The 16,099-nt window shown below is 39.2% G+C and overlaps 1 protein-coding gene across 1 annotated transcript in view; it reads right to left on the bottom strand.

Moving 5' to 3' along the window:
• Positions 1 to 298: 298 nt before the first annotated feature.
• Positions 299 to 16,099, bottom strand: part of LOC143297720 (sialomucin core protein 24-like) — a 36,709-nt gene continuing 20,908 nt past the window's right edge. The window contains exons 6-8 of the mRNA XM_076610139.1: positions 15,266 to 15,325; positions 11,545 to 11,559; positions 299 to 11,092 (exon numbers count right to left, since the gene is read on the bottom strand). Of these exons, the coding sequence (XP_076466254.1) occupies positions 10,809 to 11,092; positions 11,545 to 11,559; positions 15,266 to 15,325 (359 nt within the window). The 3' untranslated portion in view covers positions 299 to 10,808. The remainder of the gene's footprint in view (positions 11,093 to 11,544; positions 11,560 to 15,265; positions 15,326 to 16,099) is intronic.

Raw genomic sequence — 16,099 nt, 5'->3', positions numbered from 1 at the left:
ATGGAATTTCACCTTTAAACAAGTCCCCTCATCAGCAAAGGCAATTCCCATCTACTGAAGCACACATGAACTCAAAAACTCTTGAACATCCAATTAAATGTAGAAATCTGGTTTGAGTCGTATATGCTGGTGACAACTGTTCTTTCAAACAAAATGGGCATAACCTATTCATCATATTTACAAGCAATGACATCCCCAAACATGATCATATTTATACCAAGGCCAGTCCAACAAGGCTGGGTAAGAGGAGGGGCTGGGGAAACAAAGTGAAGGGCAAAAATCATATAAAAAAAAAAAAAAACCAGACAAGAGATCATTATGCAGTCTGATCATAATACTTGCGAATAATCACATGGGCTAAAGGCCTCCAGCAATTTCAAACAAAAGAGGTGGAAGGGAGGGATGCAGTGGGGGGACTGTGACTCAGCTGTTTGGAAAGAAATACGACCATTATCAAGGCAAAAAAAATGTTCATGAGAGACTGATAAAAAAAAAACAACAACCCCAAAACATCTGTGCAGCATTATCTCCATGGATACCAATAAAGCAACCTTCTGTTTAGTAATGTACGAAGCACAACACTGGTATAAACAGACCAATGTGTAAGTAATCGTCACCTTGTACATGAAGTGAAGCAGCATACTGGTTGTGCCAGTAACATTCCTAGACCTCAGCTGTGATCCTTTCTAAATGAATTAGAGTACTATCAAAGTGGCAGGACGAGATCAGGTGGGTGGGTGTGGGGTGGAGCTGAGGGAGGGGGAGGGGAGGAACAGAAGTTCATTACTATCATACTCAACATGAAAGAGAAAAATACATTCAACAACTGGAACAAATCAACAAAGAAATCTCAATTTAACAACTGGAATAAATCAACAAAAGAAATTTGAAGAATTTTAACAACTGGGGAGAAAAAACAACAACAAAAAAACAGTGAATACAAGCTGATTTTCTGACATCATCAACATGATCTCAAGACTTTCTCTTATGCTTGTTTTTTCTTACATAGAAATGGCATGTAAGAGATAACAAATATTTGGAGAAGGCATGGGAGAGAGGAAAAACCTGAGGTCAATATGGGACACCATGGTGGATTACAAGCCGCACTTTGGTTGACAACTGATGGAGCGAAGGGAAGGGGATGGTGGGGGATGCTCTTGAAATCAAGTTTAGAAAGGAGTAGAACATGCCTCCTAGAAACCAAAATCTTAAGCTCATGCATAAACACACACGTTTTTCTTCCTGTCATTTATAAAAAGAATACTAACAGTTTCTATGCCCATCAATTTTAGAAGGTAATATGTTCTGCGGAAAAAAAGAACATGACGTAGAAAGCAAAATTTTAACAGAGGCCTAATTTTTAAATATATATATTTGCTAAACCATGATAACAGTCCATACACATGCTTATATGCACAAAGATAATATGGTGAAGAAAAAAAATCTATAATGATCTATTACCACACAAAAAAACATTGATCAAAACCAACAAGAACTTCATTAAGACTGATCCTGTCTACAAGTAAACAACCCAAATCACAGAGGTCCAATGTACACAGCAAAAGCGTCAGGAATGCAAAGCAAGTGAAGAAAAGTCTAGCGAACATTGACAGAATTAAACTGGACAATAAATGGGAGTAAAACAAAAGAAAAAAAACCCAACCCAACAGCATTCCACATGGTGCAGATCAAAACATCCTGTTACTTAATGCTTTGTTAAAGATACATGTGCTAGTTACAGAAATGATTATCATGCTTCAAAGTATCCAATATTTGCACATATTCTCTCCCTCTCTCTCTCTCTCTATGTCATTGACTTGTCTCTCTCTCTCTGTGTCACTGACTTGTCCCTCTCTATATGTCACTGACTTGTCTCTCTCTCTCTGTGTCACTGACTTGTCTCTCTCTCTCTATGTCACTGACTTGTCTGTCTCTCTCTGTCACTGACTTGTCTCTCGCTCTCTATGTGTCACTGACTTCTCTCTCTCTCTGTCTCTCTCTCTGTCACTGACTTGTCTCTCGCTCTCTATGTGTCACTGACTTGTCTCTCGCTCTCTATGTGTCACTGACTTCTCTCTCTCTCTCTCTGTCACTGACTTGTCTCTCGCTCTCTATGTGTCACTCACTGACTTGTCTCTCTCTCTCTGTGTCACTGACTTGTCTCTCTCTCTCTCTCTGTCACTGACTTGTCTCTATGTGTCACTGACTTATCTCTCTCTCTCTCTCTGTCAGACTTGTTTCTCGCTCTCTATGTGTCACTGACTTGTCTCTCTATGTGTCACTGACTTGTCTCTCTCTGTGTCACTGACTTGTCTATGTGTCACTGACTTGTCTCTCTCTCTCTGTGTCACTGACTTGTCTCTCTCTCTGTGTCACTGACTTGTCTATGTGTCACTGACGTACTATATGATTCAACAATCTGAAACCATCACTTTATACTGGTAAGGAAAAGCCACAGAAATTTGAAAATGATTATCCTGCTTTAAAGTAACCAACAGTAGCATATTTTCATTTACTGAAACATTTGGAATCCCTCCTTCATATCAACAGTAATAAAGATGATAATGAAATATGGTCAGGATTAAAGGATATTTTTCACCAAGGACTGTCTCTTTAAAGAGTCAACATTTGCTCTCGATCAAACCATCTTGAGGTTTTTATTTTCAAGTTCAATGCCATAGAAATATTTCTAACGAGGACATATCAAGCCGTCTTAAGGTTTTTATTTCCAAGTTCAATGCTGTAGAAATATTTCAAACGAGGACATAACAAACCATCTTAAGGTTTTTATTTTCAAGTTCAGTGCTATAGAAATATTTCAAACGAGGACGTATCTAACATTCTTTTAAAACCAACTTGTTTATTGTGGGCAACTGATTTCATGCAACGAACCTACTGTACTCAGAAGGAACGGAGTCTAAACATCTCATGTAGTTGGAAATGTACAGGTGAGAGACATCAAGACAGAACATATTTACAGCCAACAAGCTTTCAAAATTTTTCTTTCTTTTTTTTTTTTCTTTTTTTTGGGGGGTGTGGGGAGTGGGAGTGGGGGGACAAAAGAGAAAGCGTACAAGAAGCCACAGGTGAACAAAAAAACAAAACAAAACATATTGGTGGAACTATTCAAGAGGCTGATAGTAAATTTAACAAGATTACACACACACACACACACATCTATATTGAGAGCGAGAGAAATTGATAAAAATCCTTCAGCATACACACACACACACATATATATATATATATATATAGGTATATATATATATATATATATATATATAGATACACACACACACACATATATGTTGACAGTTGACACGTGGTAAAAGAACACTTTACAATGCAATGAAGTCTTGTCCTGCAAATGCAGAAAGACAAGACTGAACAGACGATTCTCCCATCTGTTTTCCCAACACCACTCCTAATCTTTAGAAAGGTCTTACTTCTTCCAAGCTGCACCCCTCCTCCACAGATGTATAAGAATCAGCAAACCTTTGTAATATTAACACATGAAGCTTGCTGTTGTTTGCCAACTCAGACAGCAGTGTTAAGATACTGGAAGCATTCCAGTCTCACCGAGCACCATGTTGCACACAAGCTCAGTCACGAGAGAAAGAAAACAAACGGCAACCAACTCCAAAAGGCACCAGCTCAGCCACAAAGCCTTTACCTGCGAAGTTGCAACACCATCACTGTCACCAAGCTTTAAGACTGTGGAGGGAATTCCAGTGCCCTCCAAATCAAAGAAACCAAAACATCCAGTGCCACACCCAGCGTGCAAGGAGCACGATCCGATGGGCAACATTCTCAAAACTACTGATACAAATGGCAAGAATGTGGTGCCAGTGACCCAAGAAGAATTTGGATCAATCATGCCCTGAACACGGGCCTCTACAGTGCAGCCAAAACACTGCCAGCTCCCGTTGTGTTGACCCAAGTATGAACATGCTTCCCAGTGCGTCGTTTTCCCCATCAACTTTCCCACATTCTACATCTATCAAAGTCTTTATCAAACAAAAAATATAAAAGCAAAATTCATTTTTCTGCAAGAACAGTTTCCCTCATGTCAGGCACAACCCTGTTGCTAATATTTTGAATGAAAAACACTGTCAAAATGTAGTTTTGATTGGAGAGAATGATATGGACAAGAAGAATATGATTAGGGGACAAAGCAAACAAGACAGATATTGCTGGGAAAATGTAGTTTCCGCTGTTGTTGTGTTGCACCTCTTGATTGTTTGTTTGCTGAAACCAAATGTTCATCCTTAAAACAAATTTCAACTACAGTTCTTGACTAACAAAATGGTAGAGGTACTTGATAGTAATTTGTTAACATTCAACAGTTACACTTATTTCTAATCATCACTTCTCAGAAATTTGTTGAGTAGCAACAAAACACACTACCCCTCCCCTCATCTCAGAATCTTTTTTTTTCTTTTTTTAAGGATATAAAAATTACAGAGAAAAAAACCATCAAGTGCAATTTGCTGTTTTGACTGTATTCAGTTAATAATTACTTCATGTATTCTTTTCAAAACTGGATGGAAAAAAAGTGTTGATAATCCAGCTAATAAACCATTCACACACTCACAAGACTTAAGCAGTTCCGATCTTTCCACTTCACCAACATCAATTCAATGCATGGTACCAGTCAGCCGTCTCCCTCAGGAAATCATTTTCAATCACATCACATTCAAAGCACAGATTAGTTCACCATCTGCTTTTTGTGGCAACAAGAAGCAAACAACACGTCACACACCACAATGTACGCCCACTTCACACTGGAATGGTCAGGAGGTGTAGAGCTTCGGCAACAAAACACACAGTGGATATCACAACTCAAACACAGCAGGGGCGGACTCCATCATCACAAAGTTTGTAAGAATCAGAACAAGGCTGGGGTAAGAAATAAACATGCACAAAAGACCTGCCTCTCTCATGAGTGCAGCTGTAACCTCAAGTATCTTAACTGCAACATTTATCATTTCAACAGGGGCAATGAACAAAACACCTTTATTCTAAGCTGGTTTCCAATGAACTCTGGTTTCTTTATGAACTACCATTTTGAATATAATACTTGTAATTGTGGCACACTCGATACCACAGACTTATGAGTTACCCATCTGAATATACTGCTTGTAGTCATGGCACACTTTATAACACAAGACTTATGAACTACCCATTTGAATATATTGCTTGTAATCATGGCACACTTGATACCACAGACAGTGTCAATATGTTCTGTTGTGAAGACTACTCTGGTGGGAGAACACATGGGTGCACTCACTGTTTTACGGCTCCTTCCATCTCCCTTCATCCCAACCCCCTTCCACTGCCTGTAGTCATGGCAACAACAGCAGCCCAGGTGAAATAAAAGGGCCAGGAACCAGCACAACAATGCACTGCATGCTTTCTGTTCCACTCATCAAGATATCCCTTATTTACCCAAGACTTACCTGGACTCGTCAGCGACCAGCATGCTTATGCTCGGAAAGGACTTTACTGATACGAACTTAACGTGAATTTTCAATCCTGAAGCTATCGCCAACAACAAATTGACTTAAGCCTCTGAATTCATAGAGGGGAGCGTAGGACAGCGGCAACATTCCTCTGATGCACATGGTTCTGTTTTCTGTCTGGAATTCGCTTCCTTTGGATCTTTATCACTCACCAACCTTTCCCTCTTTCAAAACAAAATAAAAAACCTACCTGTTCAAAATGGCCTTTAGATGAGACAAAGCGTATTTGTTTGTCTGTCTCCTCCCACCCTCTACACCCCTTGTGCACCTCCTCCACCCCCACCCCCCGAAACACGAAGTCTTCATATACTGTGTGTGTTTATGGGTGGGTGTTTACTGTGTATGTTAGTACACAAGCGTAGGAGTGTGCAGACATCAGTCATATTTTGTGTCTTTTATTTTCCTGTAATGTGATTATTAATTTCTGCAATTTGCTGTCTGTTGTTTTATTTTTTGTTGTTGTTTTTGTCTTTTGTGTGTGTGTGTGTGTGTGTGTGTGTGTGTGTGTGTGTGTGTGTACTTTTTGAGATTACTTTTGTTTTGTTTATATGGTGTGTGAAAGGCGTCGATGTAAATGTTTCCATGCCCGAAGGGGGTACATGAAATAAACTTCTTGCCTTGCCTTGCAGTATTGTCTTGGTGCCTATATATTTTGTTTTTCTTGTCCATGTCCTCATGTGCTGTTGTGTGGTATAATGCACTATTTTATCTGTATTGTTTCATGTGAAGCAGTTTGAGCCCATGACATCGGGAATAAGCACCACGTTAAGTACTATATATCATCATTATTACTATATTCGATACATTTCCATCACAGCAGTCCATGGGCAATTATCTATACACAACTGGACCAGCATATAAATCAATCCTGGGAAAAAAAAGACAAACATTTCTCAAAACAAGGACATACACACAAATGTAACATAAAACCTTCACCCCTGTCTCCTTCCTTCCGCTCCCTGACCCTACAACCCCCCCTCCCCAAAATTAATTCACACACACACACACACACTTTTACAAAACAATCATTACAAAACAATCAACAACACACAGTCAGAGTGGTTAATTCCAGCACGGTTATCCAAGATTAATAAACAGTGGATTGTCTTGAAATTTTGATTGTCCAGTGTCACAGAACTAAAAAGAGATTCGCTTGTCAACTGAGACTGCTCTGGTCATCTGTCATCTTTTTTTCTGTCTTTTTTTTTTTTTTCAAATATAAAAATGGGTTTAACATTCACAAGAAACAAATATGCTTAAGTGTTTCTGATAAATCTTAAAAAAAGGAAAAAAAAAAAGGCTCTCATTAACTGTAACAGGTCTTCATGGACAACACGAACGCTGGTGTGGCTTGTGAACAAGAGTGACAAAGCATGTTCAATTCATGTGCAACCCTGAGGAAACCACCATGTTGATTGAATGCTTTCAAATCCTGTCACCCCACGAAACTTCCCCCCTACCCCTCCTGTCATGAAATTCTGGCTTGTTCCATGAAAAACACCACACACACATAATACACACACACACACTTGTACACCTTCACTTTCTTGACACAACATTTCAAGCTGGTCATCTGACAAACTACAAGAATGTAAGAATGCAACTTTGCCTAGTTGTAAACAAACTATATAAGATAAAATTTAAAAAAATGTTTAATTGCTTCACAGCCAAACATGAAATCATCAAACTCTTTTGCATACACTGTGGAAGTTGACATGAGATCTTTGCATCAATTGTTCAGCTGAAAGCCCCCAAACAGCACCCCAACACCCACTGGTACAGGACGAAGGGAAGGAACAAGGAGGACAGAAGGTGGAACACAACCAACAGGGGGTGAGGTGAAGGGGGGACCATCACATACAGGACCACCAGTAAAATGTCAATAATTTGAACAATTTACCCAAATCGTCCCAATTCACCTATCCCTATTTTTGATTTGCCATGATCCCAATTTACCTATTCCCAGTTTGTGTATTCAGTTGCTTTTTTGTGTTTGTGCAAGTCTGTGCGTTTCAAAAAAAAAAAAAAAAAAAAAAAAAAAAAGAAAAGAAAAGAAAAAAAGAAAAATGAAAGCTCACTTTCTTCATTGCTGGCCCATTTCCAGGTAGGGGAAATGAAACAAGAGGGGAAATGAAACAAAGAGTCAAACTCTCAAAGGCCATTGTGGGTGGTGGCATGATTAAAGAGTAGGTGAAATGGGAATAAACGAATCAGAAAAGCATCTCTGGAACAGTATGGGTGGGTTCTCTGATGAAAGAGTAGGTGAAATGGGAATAAACGAATCAGAAAAGCATCTCTGGAACAGTATGGGTGGGTTCTCTGATGAAAGAGTAGGTGAAATGGGAATAAACGAATCAGAAAAGCATCTCTGGAACAGTATGGGTGGGTTCTCTGTTGAAAGAGTAGGTGAAATGGGAATAAACGAATCAGAAAAGCATCTCTCAAACAGCATGGGTGGGTTCTCTGATGGACTAAATCGTTTCAAAATATGGGGGCAAGGGGTGGGGGGTGGAGGGGAGGGACAGGAAATGCAACTGTGGACATAGGGTGAGAGTTCATCAGCTTCAGCAGTCAGTTGTAAGGGCACTGTATGGTGAGACACTTGCACCTCAGAGAAACATGCTTCCTTTGTTCAAAACCATATTAGTTTCTGCTAGTTTTGAGGGAGACACTCGCTTCTACCACCCTACCCCACCTGAACTTTTTTTCCAAAATCTCTCAGACAGCTCAAGCTCATCCAGGCCACCTTAAAAACGTATTCCCTGCCAGATTAAGATTTAATGGGGTGGGTGCATGCTACTCACACCTTGTTAAGTTTTTGAGCACTGAATGTCTCAAAGGTCTGGGTATACAAGTCCCTTGTCAGTTGTAGCATGAACAGACAAGAGCCAGTGTAAGGTGAATTACAAGTTGTACAATCAGAATCTTGATACTGGGAAATGCAATATTCAATGACTATAACAGATGGTAAAAGAGAAAAAAAAGACTTAACGAGCTTGATTACTCTTCCAAGATTCCTTACACTTTTCAGTGCGTTTCGGTCCTTTTTCTTTCTGATTATTCTGAACTACGCAAGCCATCTGTCTCTGCTATCTTGAACAGCTTGCTTCAGCTTCAGCAGAAAAACAAAACAAAAAAAATTAATGCAAAAATTCTTGCCTTGACAAACTGGATCCTTGCTTGCAGCTATGAATTCTCTGAGGATCTGAAGTACAAAGCAGTTTTCAATGTAAAAGCTGGGGTGTTCAAGTACCAAACAGACAGTTCAGCGAGGTGAGGCATAACTGGCAGGGGACTGAGTGGTTGGGGGGCATGGGGGGAACAATGGACAGTGGAAGACAGATCCATCCACACAAATCCGTTTCTTCCCATTGTCATTGACCAGCTGTCTGGCAACGGTCACCCGTGGAGAGTCCTATTTGTTTGGCGACTCTGGTGCCCAGAGTTAAGGCAATCGGTGGCAATAACAGAATCAGGGAGGAAAAAACAACAACAAACAAAACAACAACACAAAAAAAACAAAAACAAAAATTTCAAAAATCAATGTAGTGGAAGCTGCATTCAGGAAAAACCAAGGCAAGTCCGATTACACATCGGCCATGATTAATGTTCATGCTTTGTGAACAACCATTCAAGGTAAGATAACTCTTTGCACTTCTCTTGGGTTTTTTTTTTTTTTCAAGCCAAGATAGGATTTGCATTATCTTACAGGAAGAACAATGACTTTATAAAAACCTTGATCTGCATAAAAATCCAAAGCTTACAAGTCTGTGAAAAGGCCATATGGTGTACATGTCTTTAATCTGCTATCTAAGATACATCTGAAAAGCCATGATGAAGCATTCCAACTCAGTCTATAACACTGGCAACATTTGATAACAAGTGCAACCCAGATTATTATATTAAGTGATACTAAAAAATTCCTGTTTAATTTCAAACAAGCAAAGATATGACACTGAAAAGAAAAATCAAACTAAAATGGAACAGAAAATGGATTCCTCCTGTTAACTGGAAGAGTTCAAAGCACATGGTTCAATGAACATGGCACCATGCTCAGGTAATTTCTTACAGAATCAGTAAGACTGCCAGCTGACTGCTGATCAACACAACTGTAAACTTAACCATCAGCATACAGTTTACACAGGACTGAAAGATTCTGATCACTTCTGGTTTTGTCAGGAGTTCAGTTTCTTTCAAAAAGGCGTCAAAGTGTGCAGACTGATCCATAAACGCTAGACCACATCTAAGAAAAATATGTTTATGCACAGACCCAACGCACTGGTCAGACCTTACAGGTTGGAGGAAAATGTACCAAATTAATCAAACATTAAAAAGAAAAAAAAGAAGAAGAAGAAAAAAAACATATCTATATGTAAAGGCAAAAAGGTGTGTGTGTGTTTGTGTATGTGTAACATCAGCATAAAATACTATAATTTTAGAATTTAAAAAAATCATAAACCAAATAAACATATAAATAAATGATATGGAAGACAATTTTCCAAAAATACATAATACACAAATAACTAGAAGAAAAATAAATGAATTAAACAAACCATTAATTCAAAGGTATCAAAGCCCTGCAGCCAGAAAACAAAACCTATTTGCAGACAAAAGTTTTAACTTCATGGCCCATTTCCATCATGCTCCTCTTACACTGTTGATTGTAATCCAGTTAACTAACTGTATACATATACTTGTACATGTCTGAACCATAAGTGAACAAAGAGAGAAACCAAACTGCAGAAAAGCAACATAACAATTTCAACAACCTGATATCACCAAGGATATCTTGGAAAAGAGTGTGCGTATGTGGGGGCATGGGGGGAGAGATGGGGAAGAGAGGGGGTGGCGGTTTTGGATTTGGGGGACGGGGGAGGGAGGGTGTGGGGGGGCATATTCTTGACTGAAGAGCTAACACTTCTCTTTCCAGACGGTAACAACATCACAATCATAACAGTCCCCACAACCACTAAAGACACTGCCCATCAACAACAACAAAAACGATGAAAACTCCTCTCTCAACTTCAGACCTGAAAACACCAACCAACAATGACACGTCAACAACGGAAGAAACTGCAAACTGGAATGCAAGTTAAAAAAACAAAAACAAAACAAAACAAAAAATCAACAGCCAACAACTGTTGCTGAACTGAAGACCATCCCCTCCCCCACACACACAACCCCCTGACCCCTCCCCTCCTCATCCCCATAATCCTCTTCCCCGGGACCGTTAGTAACAAGACAATGATGAAGGCTGAGCCGGAGGAGAAGAACTCTGTCAGCAGCTTAGAGCGTGTGGTAATTTTTCCCCTGGCGCGACTTGTAGAACTTGAGGGCGAAGTAGGCGATGGCCACCAGCCCGATGCACAGCACGATGCCCCCGATGAAAGAGGCCGCGTCAAAGTGGCGACCTCCCCCCTGATCCCCCTTCGAGGGAGATTTGGTGGCAGGCGCCTGGGTGGTGGTCGAATCTGTTGGCTTGCTGGGGGTGGTGGGTTTTGTGGTGGTCGAATCTGTTGGCTTGCTGGGGGTGGTGGGTTTTGTGGTCGTGGTGGACTGTGGAGTCGTGCCTGTGGAGTTGAGATTCCCATGAATTTCAAACGCATTTGGAAAAAACAGAAAAAGAGCAAAATAAAGGGTTGTTTTGTTTTTTTTTAATACTGAAGGGCACTCATACATCGTAACAAAAAGGGGGAGGGGGGTCTTGGGGATGTGGTTGAGGGTGGTGGAGGAGTTGTAATTCCAATAATTCTAAATTACATAAATTTCAAACATGTTTTTACTAAAAAAAGAAAAAAAGAAAAGTAAACTTTTCTTTTCATAACTGAAAGCCACTGAAACACTGTACTAATACTTTCTTCTTCATATTCATCTTTACCTCATATTTCAAAAAGTATGTTTGGCAACTTATTTCAAGCATTTGTTTTTAAAACAATTCATTCTCAATATAGTGTGTGTGTGCATGTGTGTGTGTGTGTGTGTGTGTAAATGTATGTGGAAAAAAAAATCAACTGCAACTTACTTGTACTGTTATCACCTGCAAAGAGATACAACAAAAACAATATCATCACATGTGCACTTCAAATGTTGAATTCCATAACAGCAAACACGCTTTAAAATATTTTTTCAAAAAACATTAAAAAATCAAATCAGCATGGAAACACCCACAAATAGTACTGACCAACACAGTAGAACAGTTGTATATGCATACTGATGCTCACAGAAAATCATGGCACATGATGCTGGTTTGTGTGTGTGTGTGTTTTTACACCTTTATCTCACTAACATGACCACACAACTCATTCTCAGCTTGGCAAAGGTTTTGACATTTCAAATTCTCAAACTTTTCTTTTCCAAAACCTTCAGATCTTTGTCACTGAAATTAATAACCTTTCATCTTTTATAAATCAAGTGACATTAATAACCTTTCATCTTTTATAAATCAATCAAGTTGAACTTGGCACCTCAGAATTCAGTGAAAACATGAAGGTGTACTGCTTGGAGGTAAGAGATCAAAACATCAGTTGAGGATGGAGAACGTGCAGCAACAATGATCAGATGATAAACTAAGGTCCTGTGTGTAGCATGCACAGCGCAAACAAAAGAACCCACAGCAACAAAAGGGCTGTCACTGACAACATTCTGTTAATAAAAATCAACTTTGATAGGAAAATAAAATACATCTGCAGGCAGAAAAAAAAAGATCTAAAGAAAGAAAGGGTGTCACTGCAGCGTAGAGACACATAGAGAAATATGATTTGACAAGAGTAATACAAATTACAATGCAACACAAAGGAGAAACCTTATTTCTGTTTGCCTCATGTTTTCTCTTCTTTCAATGGTTTTGTTGTTGGTTTTTCTTTTTTCAAACAACTGCCACCTACATACTTTCAAAATCTATGACATCATTTCTGCATTGGTGACTTGCTGAAAGTGAAATTCACAAACATCCAAGGCCAATAAAATAACACTCACTTTTCTCCCAAACTTTTCCTGATTGTATGAACCATGTTAGTACCCCCTTGGAGATGTCAGAGACTCTTTCAGTAATAAAGTTTCCCCACCTTCAGTAAAGTCTGTGCTAGAAATTTTCTGTTCTATCACTGTTAGGTTCAATACTCTTTCTTTCTTTTCTTTCTGTCGTAGCTTCCTTTCTATTTTCTCAATTTCTTCCTTACTGGTCTATTCACCAGCTCTGTTGTTTTTCCCAGAAAGCATTGGATATTTTTCTTTCTTTTTTCTGAACTGGTAACTGGACATTCTACTACTGTTGTATTCTTTTCTATTCCCAGAACATGTGAGTTGCCCACTGGCATTTTTTTTTTTCTTTTTTTTTTTTTTTAGCTTTGTATGCATGTTGTTATTTACTATTTTGCGTGGTATTAATAATCACATTTATGGTTTTTGTATTTCTCGGGTAAAAGATTGATGACATAGTTGAGGTTAGAGGCATGTGTTATGTATTAACATTACACTTGTGCCTCATTTTCTTTTCCAGGAATTTTTTTTTTTTCTTGATTTTTAGCTGGTTCTGCTGGGATCAATATTCAGTTTTTCAACTTTGGCATAGCCCTGTGTGGTCTGCTGGGCAAAAAACAACAATAATGAAAAAATATATTAAATAACCAAGTCAGCACATGTGAGCATGGAGCAACAGCATTTGCTGGCTAAAACCAAGTCAGTAAAAACTACAAAGAGATCTAAATCGGGAGTGTGCATGCCAGAGGCCTTTTTACACAGAACCCCCTTCACATGCACACTGACGTTCACAGGAAACGAGTGTTGTTTATTGTAAAAAGAAACTTCTTCCGATTGAAGTGAGCAAACAACCATGTTAGTAGGCAAATAAATATATCTGCAAGGTATAACACAGGTGGGCAGTACTGTATTTCAGACAATAAGGCAATACTTCTATCCTCAACTTTGACACACCCACCTTATGTAACAGCGTGCCTAATGCTTGTTTAAATCTGTTGAAATGCTGTCATGAATAAGAATTGTACTGAGGTCGACCTTTGAACCCCAAAGTATAACACTTGTGATGAAAAAGGAGGGCATTTCCGCCAACTACTGCTTCAAATCACACCAAAATTTCTGGAAGCAGTCGGTGTCTACATAACATTCTCACTTTCTGTCACAAAAAGTGGCAAGTTCCTGTAACAACGATCTCAAGCGGAGTCAAGAAGACAGAGATCAACAGAGCAGCCAAGTGAGCAGATGGAGCAGATAACACATGTCAAGAGCTCTGATGATGATGTCAGTTGATCAACATCAGCAGATGATGCAAACACAGCTGCGGCAAATACAGCGATCAATCCGTCCGTGCATTTCCAATGTGGATCTTTTTCGCTTTTGTTCATCATGCTTCAGTTTCAGTTTGAGTTTATCACTGCATTCAGACAAATCCATATACACAACATCATTTGATCTGCTAGGCAGGTACCTGACAGCAGTATAACCAAACGCACTAGTCAGGCCTTGAGTGTGTGCATATATATATTTGTGTACTTATGAGTGTGGCTTATATCACAGACTGACATAAGTTTACATTTGGGCCAACAGCAAAGTGAGAGCTGTATTATCAATGGTTTCTCCAGTCAATGGGAAACCATTTACAGCTTAGTCTTTTGTGAAGGACTATGACTCTCAAACTAGGAGGCAAAATTGCACTGGCTCTTAGTGCTGCAGCCTTGTGGGCTAGTTGGCCTTTGGGAACCATCCCAACGCCGACTGTCCTAAAACCCTCTTGGCCAAGAGAGTGGGTATGTACTTGGGCAAGACACTCTCCACTATAATCAAATTCTAGCCCTAAAACCCTCTTGGCCGAGAGAGTGGGTATGTACTTGGGCAAGACACTCTCCACTATAATCGAATTCTAGCCCAAATAGTCGGAACAGCAGTTGCCTCCTCTGCTGTTCTGATGGTCATAGTTGGACACGACTGACTATCATATATATGAGTGTGGATTTCTTCTACTGAATTTTGAAACAGGGCAACCGTTTTGTTGCCATGGGTTCTTTTTGTGTACACCAAGTGCATGCTGCACACAGGACTCGGTTTGTCTTATCATGCAAATGACAGGATGCTCACTTTCATTTTCCACTCAAACTTGTGAGAAAGAGCAAAAGAGAGAATCGAACCCACTCCCTCACTGACTCTGTACTGGCAGATGAACACCTTTTCCATTCTGCATCCTTCCTCCATATGCACCCTATGCATTCATAACATCAGAACTTTTTTTATTTTATTTGGAGAGTGCACCGTCCATTTTTCATTACCGGGGTACACATTACTTTTCTTTCATTTGGTGGGTGCAGCTTTTTTTTTCATTTTAGAATAGAATACAATATGTGTCTTGAAGTCACAGGGAATATTTGAAGGTGTGCCTTACTGTCTTTTTAATTTGGAGGTTTTTTGGGGGGTTTTTTTGAGAGTGCATCTTTTTCTTCTTTCTTTTTTTCATGTGCAAGGTACACCTTATGTATTTTTTTCCTTTTGAGGGGGTTGTCTTCTTATAATCAGAAGCACCTCGAAGTCAGTAAAATATAGTAGGTGAACAAGCCATGATGAACACGTCTGTGTGTGAGACTGTGTCAGAGGCACAGAACACGCATGTGTTTATCGATGTGGTCTGATAAAGAAATAATTAAAACAAAATTAAAAAAGGATTCCATGACAGAGAGCAAGCATAAGTGTTTGTGGACAGTAAAGGAAGCCAGATAAACAGTTTCTTCAAAACTCACAAAGGTTGACTGCGGGAGCTTGGCAGACGTCTTCTGGTTTCATGGTATTGTTGACACACGCTGGGAAAAAACACAAAACATGAATATACGTCAAACCCAATATTTAAACTATATGATTTGTGAACCACTTGTACGTGAACCAGAATCAGAGCCAAATGAGGATCAAGATGAAACCCATCCTTCACAACCAGAAAATGTGACAGTTTCACGCACTAACATCTTCAAAACAAGATGTGGCCAACCTGCAAAAAAAAAAAAAAAAAAAAAAAAAAAAAAAAAAAAAAAAAAACTGTTCAATTTAGACTTATCACACTAATTCTGTTTCAAAAGAAAGATAGATGTAACATTTGACGACATGAGTCGCAATGTGCAGTCTTTCATTTATAGTGACTTCCCTTACTGAAAAGGACTGGGAACTTAAAAACTACTTTCTCTTGGTTGTTGACAATCATGTATAGTGACTTCCCTCACTGAAAAGGACTGGGAACTTAAAAACTACTTTCTCTTGGTTGTTGACAATCATGTATAGTGACTTCCCTCACTGAAAAGGACTGGGAACTTAAAAACTATTTTCTCTTGGTTGTTGACAATCATGTATAGTGACTTCCCTCACTGAAAAGGACTGGGAACTTAAAAACTACTTTCTCTTGGTTGCTGACAATCATGTATAGTGACTTCCCTCAGTTAAGAAAGGACTGGGAACTTCACCTTGGTTTGCTGACAATCAACAACTGAGATCAAGTCAACGGCAATCTGCCTAAGTCATTAACTAATACAAATGCACTTACCTAATCACATAAACATTTACACAATTTTAGAGTGTAGGAACTTAAA

Source organism: Babylonia areolata, chromosome 23 (genome assembly GCF_041734735.1).
Source record: "Babylonia areolata isolate BAREFJ2019XMU chromosome 23, ASM4173473v1, whole genome shotgun sequence".
Lineage (NCBI taxonomy): Eukaryota > Metazoa > Mollusca > Gastropoda > Neogastropoda > Buccinidae > Babylonia > Babylonia areolata.
This window is presented reverse-complemented; position numbering and strand designations above follow the sequence as displayed.